We start from the raw sequence: 25,029 nt of genomic DNA, 5'->3' as shown, positions 1-25,029 counted from the left end.
ATTTAATCGGGGATCAAGAGAGTGAAACAGAGGCTGGAGTCCCAGGGCCGGGCGATCCAGGAAGTGCAGGAGGCAGTGGGGAGCACGAGGAGCAGTTGGTCCCATTGGTGGCCAAGGTGTTCCCAATTGAGACTAGAGGGCAGGAGAGGAGATTAGAAGTGCTGCCGTTCAAGCAGTGGGGGTGAGTTTTAAATAATTGGGCATCCAGCTGATGTGGGGCTGGGTGCAGCTGCACAAACTGAACTTGACTCGGTTGGTGGAGTAGATGAGGGGGAACTTTAAGACATGGGATGTGCTGGAATTGTCGCTAGCAGGACGGGTGCAGACCGTAAAAATGACGGTGCTGCCAAGGTTTCTGTTTGTGTTTCAGAACCTCCCAATCTTCATCCATACCGTGGGGCAGCACGGTAGCCTTGTGGATAGCACAATTGCTTCACAGCTCCAGGGTCCCAAGTTCGATTCCAGCTTGGGTCACTGTCTGTGCGGAGTCTGCACATCCTCCCCGTGTGTGCGTGGGTTTCCTCCGGGTGCTCCGGTTTCCTCCCACAGTCCAAAGATGTGCAGGTTAGGTGGATTGGCCATGATAAATTGCCCTTAGTGTCCAAAATTGCCCTTAGTGTTGGGTGGGGTTACTGGGTTATGGGGATAGGGTGGAGGTGTGTACCTTGGGTAGGGTGCTCTTTCCAAGAGCCGGTGCAGACTTGATGGGCCGAATGGCCTCCTTCTGCACTGTAAATTCTATGATTCTATGAAGGCGTTCTTTCAAAAGGTCAATGCGCTGATCTCAGGGTTTGTGTGGGCGGGGAAGACCCCGCGTGTCAGGAGGACTTTTATGGAGCAGGGGCGATGGAGGCTGACATTGCCGAACATGATGAACTATTACTAGGTGGCGAACATTGCCATGGACAGGAAATGGGTACTGGGGAAGGGGGTCGCAATGGGGGCGGGTGGAGGCAGCTTTGTGAAAGGGAAGGAGCTTAAGGGCGTTGTTGACAGTGCCTCTGCTGTTCTCGCCGGCCAGGCGCTCTGTGAGCCCAGTGGTTGTGTCGGCATTAAGGGTGTGGGGGCAGCTTTTGGGATTGGAGGGTGCTACGGTGTGGGCACCGATCTGTGACATGGGGGGGTGGGGGGGGGGGGGGGGTGGGGGGGTGGGGGGGGGGGTGGGGGGGTTGCTGGGTGTGAGGTTGCAGGGGTGGCAGCAGGGAGGGATTGAGCGATTCGACGATCTGTTTATAGGGGAAGATTCACGAAGCTGGAGGACCTGGAGGAAGAATAGGAGTTGCCCTGGAGCAACGGTTTTAGGTACCTGCAGTTCCGGGATTTTGTAAGGAGAGAGGTGCTGTCCTTTCCTGGTCTGCCGCCCTTGGGTTGCAAGATAAGGTACTGCCGAAGGACGAGATAGGAGAGGGGAAGGTATCCGAGGTTTACAAGGAATTGATGGACTAGGAGGGGGCCCTGTTGGGGGATATAAAGCAGATGTGGGAGGAGCTGAGAGGGGAGGTGGAGGCCAGGATGTGGCCGGAGGCCATGCGAGGGTGAATATGTCCTCGTCCTGTACGAGGCTCAGCCTCATTCAGTTTAAAGTAATTCATAGAGCAGCACATATGACGGAAACACGGATGAGTAGGTTTTTTGAGGGGGTAGAGGATAGGTGTGGGCGGTGTGCAGGGAGGTCCGCGAATCACATCCACATGTTTTGGAGCTGCCGAAAGCGGAGGTGTGGATGAGCCACCTGGCGGAATTCCTGAGGCTGGAGAAGGTCAAGTTCATCCTGAGGGAGTCGGCTGATGGGTTCACTCGGAGGTGGAAGCCATTTATTGTTTCTTTAAGGAGGATTGAGGGATCAGCAAAAGGGCAGGGGGGTGGAAGGGGGTTAAAATGGGGAACGCAGGATGGGAGAAGGGGCAATATTGGGGGAGCGGGGGGGGGGGAGAATGGGTGTTGGTTATTTATAATGTTGTACGATTTTTCTTCTGCTTTTGTTTGTTATATGAAAATGCCTTGAATAAAATATTTTCTAATAAAAGAAAAACAATTCTCTTCTTTTTAAAATAAATTTTGAGTATCTAATTCATTTTTTTCCAATTAAGGGCCAATTTAGCATGGCCAATCCACCTACCCTGCACATCTTTGTGTTGTGGGGGCAAAACCCACGCAAACACGGGGAGAATGTGTAAACTCCACACGGACAGTGACCCAGGTCCAGGATCAAACCTGGGACCTCGGCGCCGTGAGACAGCAGTGCTAACCACTGCGCCACCGTGCTTCCCTTTCATCTCTGTCCTAAAAGTGAGACCCCTAATTTTAAAACCGTGCCCCCTAGTTCTGGACTCTACAAGATGAAACACCCTTTCCACATTCACTTTCACAATACCGTTCAGGATCTTACATAATTCAATCAAGTCACCTCTCACTCTTCTAAACTCAACTGGAAACAAGCCTAGTTTATTTAACCTTTCAGACAACCTGCCCATTCCAGGTATCAATCTCATAACCTCCTTTGAGCTCCCTCCAACGCATTTCCATCCTTCCTTAAGACGGCCAAAACTGCACACATCATTTGAGGTGTGTCTCACCCATGCCCTGAATAACTGAAGCGCAACATGCTCACTTTGTGTCCTGAAAGCTACCAATAATTTTAATGAATATGAGAATGACATTTTGTTTACATATCCAAGGTTTTTCATTCTGTAAATAGTCAAATTAGTATGGTTCTAAAATGTTTGTATTGAGGCCATCAAAGAAGAATTAGGAAACTCTGAAGCTCCAGGGTCATTAGAAGGCTGGCTAATAGTTGCTGTTAACACAATGCAAATCAACATAAATACCAGCTTTATTTGTGAAAGTCAGAAATAAATGAAGGAATATTATCATCTATATCTTTCTTTCATAAAATGAAAAACATTAAGAGAACATGCGGATCACCTTTCTTTGGCATTACGGTGGGCAAGGACAGGAAAAAACTCTTCAAAACCACTTGGCTTAATAGCCCTCAGAATGCAAACATTCAATTAAAAAAGACAGATAACAAGTGCGCTCAATATTTGAAACAAAAAAAAGAGCTGTAACCTATCAACTGCTAGTCGAAGCTCGGAGTACACCAGCCCAGCTACTGAAGGAGGCCATTATGTCCGGTGAAATATCCTGGTCTGTGTCTCCATGATGAAGTAATATAATAGGTGCCTTGGAACTAAACATCTGTTATAGTTTTACGACAATGAAAAAACCCGCAGCCAACTTCCTCTCACTACCTACACTATCTCAGTATCTACACAAAGGTGAAATTATTCGATGCATTAGAACTATTGTCGAGTAATTTGATGCATTTGTGTCAATGGGTGCACGGCCTCTTTTTATGGTCGACCTCACAAAAACTCTCTTTTGAAGCAAAATGGTTCAACACATGGTAGTGCACAGAGCTGGCACGAATTGTGTTTTGACTTATTAAGGGTTTGTTAAACACCAATTCATTGTGAATGAGCAAGTTTTATTTCCATTCCAAATCACATTAGTGACGTAATGTATAATATGAGTTTCAAATTCACCTTAGATATTCTCTTGGTTACAGCCACGTTAATCATTCCCATAAGCTGTAAAAGAGTCTTCGGTTCCTGTACTACCGAATATCTAATTATATAGTATTGTGATCCAGTGACATATTAAGAATACCCTCACTCATCCGCAGCCACTGATATCTATCTGTTGGTCTGGACTGGATATTGTTTCTTCATCCATGTGTGATATGGTACGAATTAAGTAATGGCATGATGGGAAAACTGGTCAATGGGAAGACTGTCAAAATGTTTGATACAATGTAAGAAAGGCTGAAACTACTCATTCCAGCTCACCAGGCCCATGTAAAGAATGCTGCCCTAACCATTTCAGACTGTAAGACTGATAAGGCCAACTCTGCATAACTTGAAGTCTGAAAAGATCAGCGAAGGTCGAGCCATTTCAAGACACCGGACCTCGGAAACTCCTGATAAAACTAACTCGTCATAACACAGGGCCGTAGGAATTAAAACAAGATAAGTTCAGGAAGACACAATTCTATTCCGACCTTTTAATGTTTTCTCCAAGGACAAAATAATGGTATGAGTGATGTGACCAAAAATGGTCTGTTCTATGCTTCCATTTGTATTTCCGATCAAATTCCTGACTATACTGTTGTCACGCAATCTTGATAATGATAATGTATAAATATTGAGCTAATTCTCTGCGAAAGCACAGAACTTGCCAAAGACTCAGCAGTTTTGTTGACTGCTCTCTGACTTCAAGTTTCAGCCAGTACTGCATGCAGTCATTTTCGAAAATAAAGCTGTGTTATTCTGTCTTAACGAGTGTGTTGAATCTTTCTACTACAGAAGCGGGAAAATAGTGACTTAGCATTTTGGCGCAAGCGAGCAGTTACCAATATCCTGAGTGAATTCCATGGGGGACTGAAGAAGTGATCGAGCCAGACCCGCCGTCACAAGGTAAGATTAACCTTGGTCTCTCTCTCAGATTGGTGGTTCGACCCCTCATCCCTGACGGAAGTTACTAAACAGGTGACGGTGCTCGAATCTAAATTGTACTGTTAGTAGAGTACTTAGGGTCAGGGACCCCAATTGTGGTTAGCCTTAGGTCAGGGACCTCTTGTTATACAGGCTTAAGTTTGGGCCAGGGACCCTGCAATTTGATTTGGTACCAGGGATTTTTTTTTAATCATTTTTTTTGTTGCCAGGTCACATTTTATTGACATTATGGGAGAGAGTTTAGACAAAACCGGGGGCAATTCCTCTCTATTTTTCATGTGCTCCGAAAACTCTTCTCAAGAACGTAATTTTCGGAGATTATCTGCAGCACTGAACAATAAATTGGGTAACGATATTTGGCCACTAGGGGACACTTGGAACTACGATAATTGCATTTCTGCTGAGAAAATCATTTGGCAGAGAAACGCCGGCTTCAAATGGAAATTTTAAATTTCAGAGTGGAAGAACAGCCCACTAAGCGCCACGAACAATCACTATTAATGAGTTGGAGAGATAACGCCCCTAGAAAAGGGATTGATGATTGTGTGGATGGTAAAGCAAAAAATTGGGAGACTTTAAAATTGGAATGTGAACTTTGGGATAGAAAGCATAAACAACAAGGCGAAAATGAAAAATCTCCAACCAATAGGCAGGGAGGGCTAGCCCATCAAATTAAACGAAAGGAGGATCCTCCCAGTTGCTCTGGCATGCCGATGTTTCCCTATTCAGGCGATACGGAAGAGGAGGAGGATTTGACCCCTGGACCCCACCCTCATCCTGCACACCCCGATCCTACAATTCCACCGTCCCAAGTCCAGACTCCCCCTTATGGTCCCACTGCCAATGAAACTCCTGCTGACGCACCCCCGTAGCAACACGCACTCGGTCACATACGCAAGCCGTGAATATGGAACAACCCTTCACCTCTGTAATCAGGCTTTTCTTGATTTATCACTCCAACCTAAGGAGGAGGAAACTTTTCCGCCATCACCTCCCCCACAAATTATCCCATTAGGAGTGTTATTAACCCCCACGCTGGTGATAATGACGACCCATTCAATGAGGTGTGGCAGGCTTTTAAACCCCATGAGCTATGTTTGATCATGGCCCAATGTCCCTCCTGCAAAGATGACCCAGAAGGGTTCACTGAATTTTTGAGGAGAACTGCGACCATGTACGGTGCTACCGCACGTGATCAGTATTCACTGATTTATTCATCCCTTCCCCCAGAATTAGGGGAAAGATGGAAAAATGAATTAGGACTTCATGGGGACACGTGGATGGCCTTCAGCACCGCACAACAAACGGAGGACGATCAGCGTACTTTAATGTTCCCTGCACTAAAACAGGCTCTCCGTAAACCCGTTGACATCGCCAAACCCCTTGAGTGTACCCCCACTTCGAAGGAAGATGGTTCTGAATTTTTTGACCGCTTTTGTGGCGTGTACACTCTTTACTCCGGGGACATTGCTTTCACTGCAGGCTCACAGTCTCCCCAATTTAATGCACTATTAATGCAGGTTTTGCCTGACCACGTAGCATCCAGTATTAAAACTAATAACATGGACTGGTCTGACAATTCTAAACCTCAAATGAAACGTGCTGTGTCTTATTATTGGAGCAATGGCCGTAACCGTGAGACCTGTTACAAAGACACTTCGCCCAAAATTAAATCCGAATTCATGCAACGTCCCTCTCAAAGAAGAGCTCCTAAAGGTCAGAACTCTCAGACAGATTCACGTTACTATCGCCCAGATTGCACGGACCCTCCTGAATTTGGTTACCGCTCACAGGCTCCTTACCCCTTCACTCCACACATGGAGGATTTCGACAGCGCTCCTCCGCGTCGTCCTCCTGCCAAATATAATGTCACTTGATTCAACTGTCAACGTACAGGCCACTACGCTAGGGATTGTCCAGCACCCTAACAACAAGGTAGATTTCAACCCCGTCGGCAGACACCCTTCCCTACCTCTGACCCCTACTGACTAGCCAGATTGAACTTTCCGGTCCTCTCAACAGACTACTCTGACGAGCCTATCGCTATGATTTACATAGAGGGCGTGCCTATCCCCTTCCTGATTGACACCGGCGCGACTCATTCTACGCTAGACTGGACATTCATTCATAAACATTGCTTTCCCCTTTCTGTTAAGCATGTGGAACTTGCTGGCTTTGTGGGGGAAGGTGCTGTTTATCCGCTTACGAAGCCGCTCTCTGTTCAATTTGAGGGCCGGGAATGTTGCATCCCTTTCACGGTTACCCGCGTCCTCGGTGTCAACCTGGCCGGACTTGCTGTGTCCCTTGCAGGTGGAAATTGTTTGCCTTGATAACGGCATTACTATATCAGCTATCCCGCAGGCCCAGCTTTGAAATTTTCCCCTTTTCACTACTCCACAGTGGTGATTGGTTGATTTTGATCCCTCACACTTTTCACCTCCCTTAGATATTCCCGATCCACATGTCACTCTTTGCTACGATCATACAGGATGCTCGCCTGATTTAGAGAGCATGTACCAAGACGCCCTCGGTTCTCTACAATCCGTTTCCTTTGTTGGCCTCGCTAAGGGAAAAGGAGGATCTGCCTTTCTTGTCAATATACCCCATGGCCCCTGGCGTCAGTCGGGACTTGTGTCACCCCAAGTGACCCTTTCTATGAACGAAGGCTACAGTGCCAAGTCCTTGGGATTTCTGGCAGCTGCACTACGAGGACAAGCTGATCCTTTCTTTAATGGAATTCAAATCCTACCCGCAGGCACTTTAGAATATTTTCAACGCCCATTTGTCCTCATTGGCACACTGCACCACCATCGTTCAGTCCAATCAACGACTTCTGAATTACACGCAGATTTATGGGCGGCCTCCAAACACGAAGTTGGTCTCACTAATGTCCCTCCCGTTATTATTAAAGTTAAACCTGACATGCCCTTGCCCTTGATTTCACAGTACCCTTTGCGCCCCGAGGCTGAAGGAGTCTCGGTCACAATTCAATCGTTCCTTCAACAAGGAATTGTGGTACCATGCCAATCGCCCTGTAACACCCCGATTCTTCCAGTTCCTAAGATAGGAAGACCATCCGAATGGCGTTTGGTCCAAGACCTCCGACGTATTAATCAGATAGTGGAACCCTTACATCCTATTGTCCCAAACCCGGCGACGATCCTTAGTAATGTCCCACCGGAAGCGACTGTTTTCACCCTTATTGATTTACATCATGCTTTTTTTGCGATACCCCTCGCCCCTGAATCACAGTATTTGTTTGTCTTTACATTTAAGGGCAACCAATACACTTAGACTAGGCTCCCACAGGGCTTCATTCATTCTCCAACCCTTTTCTCACAAGCATTGCACTCCCAGTTAGCGACGTTATCAACTCCTGTTGGCTCCACCATCATCCAATATGTTGATGATTTACTCCTTGCCAGCCCTGACTTCATCGCTAACCAGCGTGACACCGTTTACCTGCTCATCAGTCTCCATTCATGGGGATATGTGATCAAGCCCGCTAAAGTTCATAAAGGCCAACGGCAGGTCAAATTTTGGGGTGTCCTAATAAGTGCTACGGATCGCTCCCTTACTCAGGAACGCATTACTCCTATACTGCAGACCCCATTTCCTACATCGCCCAAGCAGGTGCGAGCCTTTTTAGGATTGGTGAACTTTTGCAGACAATGGATTCCGAATGTTACTGTCCATACTAAAGATTTAACTCTGTACTCCTCTCAAAATGCTCCTCTTAAGTTTGAACTTCCTGATTCAGCAAAACAATCTTTTGTTACTCTCAAAAATGCCCTGGCTACTGCCCCAGCGCTAGGACGACCTATGTATGACAGACCCTTTCAGTTGTGCATTAATATTCTTGATGAATGTGCCACTGGTGTTCTAACACAAGAACACGGTGATCGGCGTCGCCCGGTCAACCTACTATTCTACGAAATTGGATCCTGTAGCTAGCGGTCTACCTCCCTGCACCTAAATTCTTATGGCTGTCCATTTGTTAGCACAGGCAGCCTCTAATCTGACCCTTCACCAGCCAGTACAAGTGCATACCTCGCACTCTATTGTGGCTCTCCTAACGTCTCAGCAAACCCAGCATCTGACTCAAGCCCGCTTGAGCCGCTATGAGGTTTCACTATTGCAAAACCCCTACCTCTCTTTTCATTACTGATCTACCTTAAATCCTGCTGTGTTCCTCGAACAGTCTCCCGATAACCTTGCGGACCCACCACATGATTGTTTGCTTCGGAATAATTTCCTTACCGCGCCTCGCCCGGATTTAACGGACCGGCCTATTGATAATCCAGATCTAATTTTTTATGTTGATGGCATTTCCTCCATTTCTCTCACTGGCATCCCACAGTCGGGATATGCCGTGGTAACCAACACTGACGTGCAGGAAGCAGCAGACTTCGAGACCCCCGTCTCTGCACAAAAAGCCGAGCTATTTGCCCTTACTCGAGCATGTATTTTGGCCACAGATAAAAGTACTAATGTTTACACTGATTCTTGGTATGCCTTTGGCGTGACCCACGATTTCGGTCGCCTCTGGCAACAGCGAGGCTTTCTCACCTCTGCGGGAGCTCCCATTCAAAATGCTCTTTGGGTTAAAAATCTCCTCGATGCTATTCAGCTTCCCCATCAATTGACAGTTATTAAATGTGCTGCGCACACATAGGGGGACACACCTGTTCAATTAGGAAATGCCCGTGCTGATTCGGCTGCTAAGGCTGCGGCTATATCAGACTCCCTGATTGTTCCCAGTGGGGCCAATCAGGCTCTGAACCAGGTACCTGCATTAGGAAAAAGGGCATGCCAGAGATAACTGAAGTTCAAAATTTACAGAGGGACGCCTCTGATTCCGAGCGCACACTATGGAAGTCAATGGGGTGTTCACACTCGTTGACACGAGACCTCTGGCTTACTCCCGTTGGTCAAGGTTGTATTCCAAATTCTTTATTGCCGATATTTATTAATTATTTGCATTCTTGTACCCATCTTGGCAAGGAGGGAATGGTACAGCTACTCCTAAAAACTTGGTGGCACCCAGATTTGAATACAGCAGCACAAACGCGGCTGGAGCGATGCATTATTTGCATGAAACATAATAAGGGTAAAGGCATTAAATGCCCTCCCACAACCACTCCCTTGCCAGATGGCCCTTTTGCCTGTATACAGCTTGATATTATCGAATTGCCAAAAGCGCAGTGCTATAAATATTGTTCAGTAATAATCGATGTGTTTAGCAAATGGATTGAAGCCTTCCCCACCACTAATTGTACGGCGCATACAGTGGTGGAGTTGTTGTTAACGGAAGTCATTCCTCGTTTTGGGGTACCCAAAATGGTGAGCTCAGACAATGGACCACATTTTGTAGCTCGGATCAAGACTGAATTGTGCGAAGCACTACAAGGGGCTGTTTAGCACAGCGCTAAATCGCTGGCTTTGAAAGCAGACTAAGGCAGGCCAGCAGCACGGTTCAATTCCCGTACCAACCTCGCCGAAATGTGGCGACTAGGGGCTTTTCACAGTAACTTCATTTGAAGCCTACTTGTGACAATAAGCGATTTTCATTTCGAGATCTTAAAGTAAGGGAACACTTAGGAGGCAGTGATCATAATATGGTAGAATTCAATCTCCAATTTGAAAGGAACAAGGTAGAATCAGATGTAAAGGTGTTACAGTTAAATAAAGGTAACTACAGGGGCATGAGGGAGGAACTGACAAAAATCGACTGGGAGCAGAGCCTAGTGGGAAAGACAGTAGAACAGCAATGGCAGGAGTTTCTGGGAGTAATTGAGGACACAGTACAGAGGTTTATCCCAAAGAAAAGAAAGGTTATCAGAGGGGGGATTAGGCAGCCATGGCTGACAAAGGAAGTTAGGGAATGCATCAAAACAAAAGAGAAAGCCTATAATGTGGCAAAGAGTAGTGGGAAGTCAGAAGATTGGGAAGGTTACAAAAACAAACAGAGGATAACAAAGAGAGAAATAAGGAAAGAGAGGATCAATTAAGAAGGTAGGCTAGCCAGTAACATTAGGAATGATAGTAAAAGTTTCTTTAAATACATTAAAAACAAACGGGAGGCAAAAGTAGACATTGGGCCGCTCCAAAATGACACTGGTAATCTAGTGATGGGAGACAAGGAAATAGCTGAGGAACTAAATAAGTACTTTGCGTCAGTCTTCACAGTAGAAGACATGAGTAATATCCCAACAATTCAGGAGAGTCAGGGGGCAGAGTTGAATATGGTAGCCAACACAACGGAGAAAGTGCTAGAGAAACTAAGAGGTCGAAAAATTGATAAATCTCCGGGCCCAGATGGGCTACATCCTAGAGTTCTAAAGGAGATAGCTGAAGAAATAGTGGAGGCGTTAGTTGTGATCTTTCAAAAGTCACTGGAGTCAGGGAAAGTCCCAGAGGATTGGAAGATCGCTGTTGTAACCCCCCTGTTCAAGAAGGGAACAAGGAAAAAGATGGAAAATTATAGGCCAATTAGCCTAACCTCGGTTGTTGGCAACATTCTAGAATCCATTGTTAAGAATGAGATTTCTAAATTCTTGGAAGTGCAGGGTCGGATTAGGACAAGTCAGCATGGATTTAGTAAGGGGAGGTCGTGCCTGACAAACCTGTTAGAGTTCTTTGAAGAGATAACAAATAGGTTCGACCAAGGAGAGCCAATGGATGTTATCTTCCAAAAGGCCTTTGATAAGGTGCCTCACGGGAGACTGCTCAGTAAAATAAGGGCCCATGGTATTCGAGGCAAGGTACTAACATGGATTGACGATTGGCTGTCAGGCAGAAGGCAGAGAGTTGGGATAAAAGGTTCTTTTTCGGAATGGCAACCGGTGACGAGTGGTGTCCCGCAGGGTTCAGTGTTGGGGCCACAGCTGTTCTCTTTATATATTAACGATCTAGATGACGGGACTGGGGGCATTCTGGCTAAGTTTGCCGATGATACAAAGATAGGTGGAGGGGCAGGTAGTATGGAGGAGGTGGGGAGGCTGCAGAAAGATTTAGACAGTTTAGGAGAGTGGTCCAAGAAATGGCTGATGAAATTCAACGTGGGCAAGTGCGAGGTCTTGCACTTTGGAAAAAAGAATAGAGGCATGGACTATTTTCTAAAGTGACAAAATTCATAATGCTGAAGTGCAAAGGGACTTGGGAGTCCTAGTCCGGGATTCTCTAAAGGTAAACTTGCAGGTTGAGTCCATAATTAAGAAAGCAAATGCAATGTTGTCATTCATCTCAAGAGGCTTGGAATATAAAAGCAGGGATGTACTTCTGAAGCTTTATAAAGCATTAGTTAGGCCCCATTTAGAATACTGTGAGCAATTTTGGGCCCCACACCTCCGGAAGGACATACTGGCACTGGAGCGGGTCCAGCGGAGATTCACACGGATGATCCCAGGAATGGTAGGCCTAACATACGATGAACGTCTGAGGATCCTGGGATTATATTCATTGGAGTTTAGGAGGTTGAGGGGAGATCTAATAGAAACTTACAAGATAATGAATGGCTTAGATAGGGTGGACGTAGGGAAGTTGTTTCCATTAGCAGGGGAGACTAGGACCCGGGGGCACAGCCTTAGAATAAAAGGGAGTCACTTTAGAACAGAGATTAGGAGAAATTTCTTCAGCCAGAGAGTGGTGGGTCTATGGAATTCATTGCCACAGAGGGCGGTGGAGGCCGGGACGTTGAGTGTCTTTAAGACAGAAGTTGATAAATTCTTGATTTCTCGAGGAATTAAGGGCTATGGAGAGAGAGCGGGTAAACGGAGTTGAAATCAACCTTGATTGAATGGTGGAGTGGACTCGATGGGCCGAATGGCCTTACTTCCACTCCTATGTCTTATGGTCTTATGGTAATTAAACAGCAACTGCACTGCGCTTATCACCCGCAGGCAGCAGGAATTGTGGAAAGAGCCAACGGGACTTTAAAAGAAAAATTATCTAAATTAACTGAAGAAACTGGGTTAAATTGGCTAAAAGTATTATCCTTGGCACTGTTTCACATGCGCGTGACTCCCCATTCGCGGACCGGACTGTCAGCGGCAGAGATAGTCTATGGTCGGCCAATGAGGACTCCCTGGGATGCCCATGAAAAACCCCTAGAGGGAGTCGACCTCCATATGATGGGGGAACAAATGCAGAACTATTTGAAGCAATTAACACTTTCTCTGAAGTTTCTCCACTCACAGGTAAAACAGGCACATCTCCCAGTAACGGCAGGAGCAACCGTCCCTCGATATCCAGTGATCAAACCCTGAGACCAAGTGTTGGTGAAAAACTGGGACAGAAAGAAACTAGGACAACGCTGGAGCGGACCCTTCCTCGTACTACTGACTACACCGACTTCCGTCAAGCTTGAAGGACATTCAAGTTGGATACATCAATCCGATTGCAAGAAGATAGTCTCTAACCCAGATGAGAACACAGGATGAAGATCTTAATTATAATATTTGGACTCTCTGGACTATTTAGCCTTAATGGCCACTCGGTGGTAAAAAAAAAAACGACCTAAACGAGACCTGCCTTCCAATACCTATTTATATATGTAAATCTTTATGCCGAAAAATTGAACGTAAGCAAGTGTTGGGTTTGTACCCACATCCCCGTCCGTTCGAGGGAAGGAATACCTCTCCAATCCCTCCCCTTTCATATCGCAGAGAAGGTTGAATGGATTCTACGACAAAATCAAACAGGGAGCAGGGGAGATGGGGGGGGGGATATGGAAATATGGAGATCTGCTGGCTATGACATGACTAAATTTTCAGCTTCGTATCAACCTACCTATAATCATGCCTTGACTCCACCCTCCCTCACTGTCCACTCGTATAATGTTCAAGGTTCCATGTGTTTTAATAAATCAGGGAAAGGAAAGTTAATGGGGCAAAGTAGGTGCAACCTTACAGTTGACTGGCAAGGACCGGTACCAGGCATATCCAACAAGGGCATGTTTAACTGTGATTGGTCCAGGGTATGGAATATAACCTCTAACATTTCATGGGGACAGACATCCCCAATCCCCTGGAAGACATTAGCTGATGATTTTACGGCCTATAATGGAACCTATTTCATGTACGGCACTAAAGCATATCCATGGCTCCCCATTGATTGGACAGGATCCTGCTTTTTGGGATATGTTGTACCTTAAATGCGTCACCTACCCACCCTTAAGCACTCCCCCTCGCAAGCACAAAGGACGATTTCTAAAATGGGAACAGTTCTTTATGATGGCCTTTCCCTTGTACGGAACTGGCAAGGCATCCGACGAACTGATCCACATGGCCACAGCATTGGAACAACTGGCGAACGTAACGGCAGCAGAAGCCAGGGAAACTGGACAGGCACTGGCTGAGGTCTCAGCTGAACTAATAGCTGTCCGGACCGTGGCATTACAAAATCGACTGGCTTTGGATTATCTGTTAGCCTCGCAGGGAGGAACATGCGCTATCATAGGTCAGGAGTGCTGTACTTGTATTCCAGATGGCTCTGAAAATATCATTAACCTGGCCGACCATATTAAGAGACAGGCTGCTCAAATTCAAGAAATTGGCAGTGAATTTCATGACTATAACCCGCCGGGTTGGCTAGGATGGTTGGGTCACGGATTATTTGATTGGATCTTTAAGGCCTTCATTCTACTACTCCTAATTCTACTAGGGATAGGATTGCTTGGTTGCTTGTGTAAATGTATTTTCAATCGAGTCATGGATATACCTATTTAACTAGTTGTCATGTGACAAAAGGAGGGAATGTGATGTGGTACGAATTAAGTAATGGCATGATGGGAAAACTGGTCAATGGGAAGACTGGTCAAAATGTTTGAAACAATGTAAGAAAGGCTGAATCTACTCATTCCAGCTCACCAGGCCCATGTAAAGAATGCTGCCCTAACCATTTCAGACTGTAAGACTGATAAGGCCAACTCTGCATAACTTGAAGTCTGAAAAGATCAGCGAAGGTCGAGCCATTTCAAGACACCGGACCTCGGAAACTCCTGATAAAACTAACTTGTCATAACACAGGGCCGTAGGAATTAAAACAAGATAAGTTCAGGGAGAAACAATTCTATTACGACTTTTCAATGTTCCCTCCAAGGGCTAAATAATGGTGTGAGTGATGTGACCAAAAATGGTCTGTTCTATGCTTCCGTTTGTATTTCCGATCAAATTCCTGACTATACTGTTGTCACGCAATCTTGATAATGATAATGTATAAATATTGAGCTAATTCTCTGCGAAAGCACGGAACTTGTCAAAGACTCAGCAGTTTTAATGATACATATTTGAGGCAGGATGAAATAGACATCTGGAAGAATGTTTGGAGCATGTCAGATCACTATAAACTATGCCCAAAAATCTGGCTGAATGGTGCTGGTGTAGTGTTTGATATACAAAGCTGCAGAAAGAAGGAAATGTATGTTTATGAATGAGAACCAACCACCATCGTGACAAAATGATACACCAAGTGTCAAGCATGGGCCTGGGAAGAGGGGGCAAAAATGATGAGGCAGTAGTAAAAATTCAAATGCCAGTGCAAGCAGCAGCAAACTTTGACATTTTGCCTTATGTTTAATTTGATTTTTTAAACATCAATCATTGCTCAGTGATACTGTCCCTGTAAAAATAATCAATTTCAAAAGTAAACAACAACTGTAAAGATAAAGATCATGTGTTACTAAGAATTAAGGTCCAGATGAAGAATGTCTTTTAACGCACCTTAGTTCAAGCACCTAAAATGAGCAGCCTAGTTGCCCCCATTTTAACATCCGGGAGATTGAGGAGGCAACGGCGGGCTGGAGATGGCGAGGAGGCGGCAGCAGTAAGCCCGAGAGGAGGCGGCAGCATGCCGAGGTGGCAGAAGAGGCGGCGGAAGGCCGGGGAGGCCAACGAGTCAGCGGCGGGGGGTCGAGGACGCTGAGGAGATGACGGTGGCGGGCAGGTGAGGCCGAGGAGGCAACGACGGGCCAAGGAGGCGGCAGCGGGTCGGGAAGGCGGATGAGATGACACCGTCAGGTTGGTGAGGACGAGGAGGCGGCGGCGAGCCGGGGAGGCCGAGGAGACGGCGGCAGGACGGGTGGGCCAAGGAGAAGGTGGCCGGCCAGCGGTGGCGGGGAGGTTGAGGAGTCGGCGGCGGGGTGGGGAGGCCAAGGAGACGGTGGTAGGCCGGGGAGGGGGTGGTGGGCAGGGGAAGAGTGGAGGCAGACTGGGGAGGTGGTGGTGGCGGCTGACCAGGGAGGCGGTGGACCGGAGAGGGCATGGCAATGGCAGGCTGAGGAGGAGGTGGACCGAGCAGGGTGAGGCGGCATCCCGAGGAGGAGGCGGCAGTGGTCGGGGAGAGTGAAGCAGTGTTGGGTCAGGGAGGTGGCGGCGGGTCTGGGAGGAGGTGGATCGGGGAGGGTGAAGCAGTGTTGGGCCCTGGAGGGGGCGGCGTGGGCCATGGAGGGGGCGGCCTGGGCCCGGGAGGGGGAGGCATGGGCCCGGGAGGGGGCGGCCTGGGCCCGGGTGGGGGAGGCATGGGCCCGGGAGGGGGAGGCATGGGCCCGGGAGGGGGAGGCATGGGCCCGGGAGGGGGAGGCATGGGCCCGGGAGGGGGAGGCATGGGCCCGGGAGGGGGAGGCATGGGCCCGGGAGGGGGAGGCATGGGCCCGGGAGGGGGAGGCATGGGCCCGGGAGGGGGAGGCATGGGCCCAGGAGGGGGAGGCATGGGCACGGGAGGGGGAAGCATGGGCTTGGGAGGGGGAAGCATGGGCTTGGGAAGGGGAAGCATGGGCCTGGGAAGAGGAGGCATGGGCCCGGGAGCGGGTTGCATGGGCCGGGGAGGGGGTGGCGATGATGGCGGACTGGGGAGAGGACGATTTGGGCCAGGGAAATGGAGGCGGGGCGGGTCTGGGGAGGAGGGCCAGGGAGGAGGTGGCAGCAGCGGGTCACGAAGTGGCAATGGCCATGGTGACTTGGTGGTGAGGCAGCAGCGGCCGTCGTGTTTAGGGTCGGTGAGGCAGTAAGTATGATAGCCGGTACAGCTAGGGGAGGTAGCCCGTATGGGTAGTATGGATCAGGGTGCTTTCAGTACTGGTCGGGATGGTAGATGGTACGGGATGTTAAGCATCTCTATGAATATCGACTTGGTGTTTTAAGATTGAACAGAATTCAACGGACGATACAAACAGATCAGGATACAAGCACATTTAGAATGCTTAAAAAAATTGGAAGTTCGATATTACAGCCAGCATTAATCACTTAAAATGTGTTCATTTCTAAAAGTGAAAAGTTACTCTGAAACCGCAGTGACACAGGATGAAGAGTTAGGACATGAATTTACCTTCCTTAGCTGTACTTCTAGTTTTGTGCATTCCTCCTTTTTCTGTTCAAGAGCCATCTCCAATGATTTCAGCTTGGAATCCTTCTCCAGTCCAGATGAAGCCAAAGATGAAGCATGATCTTTAATGTCCAGTAGCATAGCCTATAGCATTAAATTTATTAATACTGTCATTCAATATCTTGTTAAAATAATAGCATTACGATCCCAGCTGATGTTTCTACTGGACGTCAGGTTTCAGAATGGAATCCTGGCTCAATAGACCGCAGCTTTTTTTAAATTAACAAGTGTGGATGGACAGAGTCATCCAATTGGACTGCCAATTAACTTTTAACCAAATAATAAAACATTTATTGAAAATGAAAATATTAAATGTAATATATTCCCCCCTCACCACCACAGCACCGTTACAGGAATATACAGATTTATAAGGATTAGACAAGTCACAAAATATATTATATTGTGTTCTCAGCAAGCACACAGTCCATGTAAACCAATAGGCAGAATGTGGTCAGACAAACCAACTCTGAAACCAAGTGGAAAATGCCACCCAATATAACTCCTGTGGATTTCTCATCAAACTCCCCCGAGGTGATTTTCCACAGTGAGCCATCTGGTCTCACTGAACTCGCAATTCCACTCGTGTTTCCAAACTCCATTCTCGAAGAAACATCCTTGGAATTGTTTCCCCACACAATTCTCTCTCTTGGATGTCTGCACCAAGGATCCACTTCCAGGATTTCAATGTCTACTTTCAATATTCCTCTGCCTTGGGTTGCCACAGACAGTCAAACTTCCACACAATCTCGCAGATACACAGCCATGCCAAAAGAACACCACTGGTTCACAGGCTGTATTAAGGTGTTACCAATGTTAGGATTCCTTCAGATATCTGGTTTTGTGCTAGCTGACTTCTGCAGATCTGCATCTTTTAGTTCTGCCTTTAACTAAGAGCCTCTCTCTGTCCCTTTCTTAACTACAGTGAACAGTGCCTTCTTCAGATTCCCTTGCTTTTTGTCCCTTTGACTTCAATCTTCCTGGGACTTCTCTTTCATTCCCTGGCTTTCAGAACTATCTGTTCCAAAGTTCTGGGATTGTTTTCTGCACCTTACTCCATTGTCCTGCCTCTGCTGGCAGTTTCTGTTGTGAGTGCTGTATTTTTCTCAGATACCTGGTTACAGGTGAACCACAAGTGTGGGCCCCTGGTTACGAAGCAACAGCTTAGTTTCTTCACCTCTATAATTGCTTTTACATTGCAAACTCTATTATAATGCAGGCAAAGCTGCTATGAAAAGCATGCAAGTAACTTTGTTTAACATGAAGCTACCTCCGTTTTTACCCTATCTTACATAAAAACACAAAATTAAACTTACTTAAAAAGCTTACTTTTAACGCCCACAAATAAATATAGATTACTCAAAACTACCTGTTTCCTGACAATAGCTTACACAGGGGAATTTCCATCCGGTTTCAGATTTTCATTAATTCCTCAATTTTTAACTCCACGCTCCTTGCCATTTCTGCTCCTAATTTGCTGATTCATATCTACTCGAAAAATGCACCTCAAATCAATTTTACTACCCATATCTATGGTCACCCCTTTGACCCTCGCATTTCCCAATAATTCTCCAGTCAATGACAAACATTCCAACAGAACATTGTGATAACAGATATTAGAAATAATAATGGATATCTGGAATTAATTGTCATGATTCACCTTGAATTTGAGAAAACCGTTAACATATGATTCCAGTTTTGTTGGTATACCCTTATGGAGTTAGCAAAATTCCTTAATAAGGTCATTCCATTGTATCAATTATTTTCTATGGAACACTCTTAAACAAGAACCATTGATGTTTGATAAACTTTCTTACTCTACATCACAACTACACCATTTATTACTCACCTCCTTTTCTGAGACATCTCCTTGGAGACCACAAACCCGTTCCTTAACTTCTTTTAACTCTTTCTTGTAAGCATCAATTTCTTCTAGCTTTTCTCTTTCATCTCTTTCTCTCTGGTCCTTAAGCCGCTCAATTATTCTCTCCTGCAACAAGTTAATGCAATTAATCAAGGATTAGTGAGAAAAAATAAATCAGGTCTACTCATGGTGATCAATGAAACAATGTTAATGTCTCACTGTCCACAGGTGATATAATTTTGTGCGTCCTCAAAACCTCAGACTGTAATCAAAAATTGCGATCAAGAACTTAGGAACAGAGGACAGGCATTCAATCAGATCATAGCTGATCTGCAAATCAACTTCATTTACAGTGTTTTTTCTTTATATTCCTCCATCATGTACCTAACAAAAATCTTGACCTGCATCTTGAAATTAAAATTCATCCAGCATCCAATTGTTACAGATGCCTGGTCAGCCCTCAAACATGGCTAAGATACTGAACCAGGCACGTAACGTTTTAAGACAGTGCAGAAAGATCGATTTGTTCCAGGAGTGATAATACAAGAAATAGAGCGTGGTTATTTTATAAACAGAACTTTATTAAAACAAAAGAAAACAATATTTAAACTTTTACTTCACAGTTCTAACACTAACAGATTACATTAACACAATCATTTTGTTCAAACATCACTCATAACACATGGCTTTCTTTCCACTTACATAGAAGGCAAAGATGATTCTTGTATTTATGAAGCTATTCTCTGCTGTAAATCAAGTTTCTTTAGAACCCGTTTTGAAAGTCTGTAATCTGGAACAGCTTACTTCATGACCTCTCAGGGTGATCTCTATAGCCTCCTTTTTCGAGCAGATTTCATGACCTGTCTCATGGCTGCTCACATCCTTCTTTGTCTGTTCCAAATTGATTCTCTCCCTCTCTAAGCTCCGCCCAGCTCCTCAAAGATTTTCCTCTGAGGTGGTCAAACTGGAATCTATTCTCGTTATATTGGCTGACAGCCTTCTCCCGTTTACAAGAAAGGCCAGAGCTATGCCATTCATGTACAAGTTACTTCCATTTACAGACCATTAGGTTATCTGACTCCGTTAACAGGATAATGGCTGGTCATGCAGGAATGCTCCAAAAGACAATGGATCTTAAGTATCAAGGATCTCAATCCTTAAACTTAAGTCTGAATAGAACCAGGTGTGGGCGTATCCCTTTGACTTTGCTCCGAGCATTTGGTTTTTTTCCTCATTCGGTTTCAACCCCCTAAATCACCTGCTTCACATGAACCCAATTCCTATCATCTGCCTATCGTGACAAGATGGGCGGGATCCTCAGTCGGCCGACACCGGAATCGAGAAAGATGATTGGACGGAGAATCAGTTGCAAGGCCAAAATCGGTGTTGGAAGGGGGGGGGGGAAAGAGAGACAATGGGCTGCGGGTTGACCCCCCCCCCCCCTCGATGCAAGGCAGCCATCTTGCTGCGCACCCCATTGGCCGCCCACCATGGCCCATGGTTGCGCAGGGTGACAACGGCTGTATGGGTGCCTCCACGACCCAGAACACGGTCTCCATTCCGCACATCAACCCCCACCCTACCTCCCGATGGGACTGTGCCACATCACCCAGTGACTGTGCCACATCACCCAGTAACTGTGCCACCTCCCTCAGTGCCAGGCTGAGGTCAGCCAGCGCCGGGCAATGCCGCTGATGCTCTCAGCCATAATCGCCTGTGACTGGGCCATGCTCTGGAGCGCCGTTGCAATGTCCAGGTGGCCCTGGTACATGGCTGCCTATGACAACACAGTCATGTCCTGGGCCTCAACCACCACCTGCACAGAGTGCCCAACTCTGGGCATCCTGACCCATGGCCAATATTCGCTCCCAAGGCCTCCACCGTGGACACCAGAAGGGCCTGCCTCATCTCTTTGTGATCCTGCAAGACACAAGGCATGATTGCATGGCAGGTTGGGGTGGTGGTGGAGGGTGGGTGTGGGATTGGTGGCACACGTGCCACGGGGAACAGCAACTCAGCGAGGCCTCTCTTGCTCACCCGATGCCAACCTCCACCTCAGCGATTGCCCTCTCTCTCCAGGCCCCCCAACCAGATTCAGTGCCCACTGCTCCACTGCAGTGAGGGGCTGCAGGTCCGGCCGTCCCCCCTCCGGTCGATTCCTTCTCCTGGCGGTTGAGGGCCACCTTCTCCTGGGGCGGGGTGGCGAACAGAAAGCCGCAGTGTACAGCAGTAGGACGCATACGCACATGGCAGCCGGTATAGGTGCTGACATGCAGTGCATGGTGGGGTGTGCGTACACTGTCAGCAGCGGGTGGGGTCCAGTCGCCCTCCGGATTTTGGGGGGGGAGGGGGGGGAGATGGTGTACAGATGTGTGGGACAGGGGTCGGTGCCAGGGGCACGGTGTTGCCTACTCAGCGTGGCCGCCCTTAAGGGGTCATGCAGTCGTGGTGGTGGGGCCAATGGCACTCACAGCATCTGCCACCTGCGCCCAGGCCCAGTGTACAGAGGCGGGTGGCAGCCTCCTTCTCACCCTGAGGTACAGGGTAGCCAGCCTCTCCTCCAAGACGTCCAGCAAGGGTTTGAGCTTAGTTCATGCGATATAGGAGCCAAATTAGGCCATTCGACCCACTGAGCGCTCCCCCATTCTATCATGGCTCATATTCTCCTCATCTGTTACCTACAGTGCTACAGACCAAGAGCTGGATTGCAAAATCAGTCAGAACATCTCCTCCCTAGAACACATGATCTAGGATCAGGAGTAGGCAATTTAGCCTCCTGAGCCTAAACAACTTCAATGTGATCATGGCTGATCCCATCCTGGCCTCACGCCACTGCCTTGCCCGTTCTCCATAACCCTTCAACCCATTACCAATTAAAAATATGTCTAACTCCTCCTTAAATTTACTCACTTTCCTAGCATCCACTGCACCCTGTGGTAGTGAATTCCAAAGATTCACAACACTTTGGGAGAAATTGTTTCTCCTCAAATCTGTTTTAAATATGCTACCTCTTATTATAAGATCATGACCTCTCGTTTTGGAATGTCCCACAAGAGGAAGCAACTGCTCCACATCTACTTTGTCCATATCTTTTAGCATCTTGTATACCTCAATCTGATCTCCCTTCATTCTTCCAAGCTCTAGAGAGTATAAGTCTAAACTGTTCAATCTCTCCTCATACGACAAACCCCTCATCTCTGGAATCAATCTAGTGAACCTTCTCTGAGCTGCCCTCCAATGCCATTACATCTTTCCTCAAATAATGAGACCAAAACTGTGCACAGTACTCCAGGTGCAGTCTTACCAATGCCTTGTATAGTTGCAGCAACACTTCCTTACCTTTAGAATCAATTACTCTTGCTGTAGGTGCTGGTTTAGCACAGTGGACTAAACAGCTGTCTTGTAATGCAGAACAAGGCAGCAGGGCGGGTTCAATTCTCGTAGCGGCCTCCCCGAACAGGCGCCGAAATGTGGCGACTAGGGGCTTTTCACAGTAACTTCATTGAAGCCTACTTGTGACAATAAGCGATTATTATATTAAATGCCAACATTCCATTTCCTTTCCTTATTATCTGCTGCATGCTCGTTTTCTGTGACTCATGCACAAGGACACTCAAGATCCCTCTGCACCAGAGCACCCCAAAGTCTCTCCTCATTTAGATAATAAGTTGCCTTTCCATTTTTTCGACCAAAATGCATGACCTCGCACTTATTAAACTCCATCTGCCACATTTTGGCCCACTCTCCTAACCTATCTATATCCATTTGTCAGGTTCTTATTTCCTCATTGCAACTTACTGTCCCATCTATTTTTGTGTCATCTACATATTGGCGATAGATCCTTCTATTCTTGTATCCAAGTCATTAATACAGATTGTAAATAGCTGGGACCCAAGGCACCCCACTGGTTACAATTTGCCATCCAGAAAAAGACCCATTTATCCGGACTCTCTGTCTCCTGTCCATCAGCCAGTCTTCTATCCAAGTTAATAAGTTACCCCATATCACATGTGATCTCACCTTGTGAATTAACGTTCTGTGTGGCACCTTATCAAATGCCTTCCGGAAGTCCAGATATACTACATCTACAGGATCCCCATTATCCACTTTGCTTGTTACATCTCCGAAGAGCTGAAGCAAATTAGTCAAACAAGATTTGCCCTTCATAAAACCATGCTGGCTATGACGGATAGCGCTTTGGCTTTCCAAATGTCCTTGATAATTGATTCTACAATTTTCCAACAATAGATGTCAAATTAACTGGTCTGTAATTTCCCACATTCTGCCTCCCTCCCTTTTTGAATAAGGGCGCTATGTTAGCATTTTTCCAATCCACTGGAACCTTTCGTGTGTCCATGGAATTTTGGGATATTATAACCAATGGATCCACAAATTCTGCTACCACTTCCTTCAAAGCCCCAGGATGTAGGCCATCAGGCCCTGGGGATTTGTCTTCAATCCCAAGAGTTTGTTGAGTACCGTTGCCTTATTGATGCCGATTGTTCCAAGTTCCGCCCTTTCTATTAGCTTTGAATTGCCCGTTCCTATAGGAATGGTACTAATGTTTTCCACCGTGGGAACTGAGGCAAAGTATTGTTTTAGCATCTCTGCCATTTCTATGTTCCCCGCTATTAACTCATCAGTTTCATCTTTCAAGGGGCCAGCATTCACCTCAGCGACTCTCTTCCCTTTTATGCACCTCTAAAAGCTTTTGCTATCCTTTTTATTACTTTTTTAGCATCCCTTTGTTTATGTTTCAAATTTTCTCAATCTTTCAGCCTGCCACTGGCCATTGCAATATGATATAACTTAGCTTGAACCAACTGAACAATTAGCCAACCAAAGGTTACAGTTGGATGAAACTCAGCTGACTCCTGTTTCAGGAATGCTACTAACTAGAGTGCAGTTTTAAATTACCCAAATAAATAGCTATATTACCCAATTAAAGACCTAATTTTGCTACCCTGAAAGCAAGTTTAATTATTACTTACCCCATTATAACTCACCACCCGAAATCCCTGTTTTCACCCAACTCCAAAATACACTCTCACTCGGCCAAAGCAGCACTCAGTGCAGCTCTGCGTCCGCGAACTGGGGTGCCGCTCTCCGTGCTGCCAACTTATTGGGCTGGGATGTGTGGGGAGCAGCTGCAGCTCATCAGCCTCTCCAGTGTTAATGCCAACCCTGACGAATCCAACACTGTTTCTCATAGGAATTCCTCGTGTTCCATGTGGCGCCAATGCTAACCCATTAACGGCTGTTGAATTGCTCTGGTAGCGGCGCCAATTTTGCTGTCGTAGAAGTCCGCCGATTCAGTCCCAGCCTCAACATAGTCTCTGAAATGGAGAATCCCGCCCAATTCCTTTTGGGGAATAGAGTTCCAAATTTCCATGATCCTTTGTGTGGAAAACTGCTGCCTGATTTCACTCCTAAATGACTTGGTTCTAATTTTGAGATCATACCTGCCTTATTCTGGTTTCGCCTACCAGAAGAAGTAGTTGCTTTGTATCTTTGCGATTGAAGCCTTCAATCATTTTAAATAACTTGATTCAATCACCTGTCTGCCATCAAAACTCAAGGGAATACAAGTCAGGTGTGGGCAACCTTATCATCCTAATTTAACTCTTTAAGCCCAAATCAACCTTCACAAAATTAGACAGGTCAGCCACCTCAGCAAAAGTAAAATAGGGCATGATGACATTGGGTTGGCAATACGACATCCCGCCAATCTCCAAAAATATGGAAGGCAAGCAGGCACGGAAATCAGCAGCTTGACCATCATTTTGAAAATAATTAACAAACTATTATTGGAACCATATCTGCAAGAACTACATATTTTTAAAATTTGGATGGACATTGCATTATTTGGACACTGGAAAGCTGACCTCAATTTTTATTTAGGGGCTTTTCACAGTAACTTCATACTTGTGACAATAAAAGATTATTATTATATGATTATAAAAAAGTAATAAGTTCACCTTGGACTGTCAACAAGCATGCCTTTCCGAAGAAATCACAAGATTTCAGCTAACTGACCAGCATGGACCTACAGCGGGGAGAGCTACTTGCTTACTTGAACTGCAATTACTTCATTTGATGGGAACAAAATTATGTCAAAGGCAAAGGTCTGAGTAATTTACTGGAAATAACCTGAAAGGAGTTGCACTTCAAATTCTGAATTTGTTTTGCAAACTCAGTTTGGAAATGTACTGTGAAGAGGAAAAGCCTTGCCTGAAATATGGTGGTCATTGTCAATATCCTGTGAGGAACCCC

At 46.3% G+C, this 25,029-nt stretch overlaps 1 protein-coding gene across 3 annotated transcripts in view; it reads right to left on the bottom strand.

Annotated features, from left to right (window-relative positions):
• LOC140396245 (ELKS/Rab6-interacting/CAST family member 1-like) overlaps window positions 1-25,029 on the bottom strand; it is a 1,343,051-nt gene that overhangs the window by 1,092,106 nt on the left and 225,916 nt on the right. For all 3 annotated transcript variants that reach the window (XM_072484589.1, XM_072484590.1, XM_072484591.1), the window contains exons 9-10: window positions 18,742-18,882; window positions 16,839-16,979 (exon numbers count right to left, since the gene is read on the bottom strand). In XM_072484589.1, the coding sequence (XP_072340690.1) occupies window positions 16,839-16,979; window positions 18,742-18,882 (282 nt within the window). The remainder of the gene's footprint in view (window positions 1-16,838; window positions 16,980-18,741; window positions 18,883-25,029) is intronic.

The sequence above is a fragment of the Scyliorhinus torazame genome, chromosome 19, assembly GCF_047496885.1.
Source record: "Scyliorhinus torazame isolate Kashiwa2021f chromosome 19, sScyTor2.1, whole genome shotgun sequence".
In the NCBI taxonomy this organism is placed as follows: domain Eukaryota; kingdom Metazoa; phylum Chordata; class Chondrichthyes; order Carcharhiniformes; family Scyliorhinidae; genus Scyliorhinus; species Scyliorhinus torazame.
Note: the sequence above shows the minus strand (reverse complement) of the source record. Positions and strands in the feature narration are given on the sequence as shown.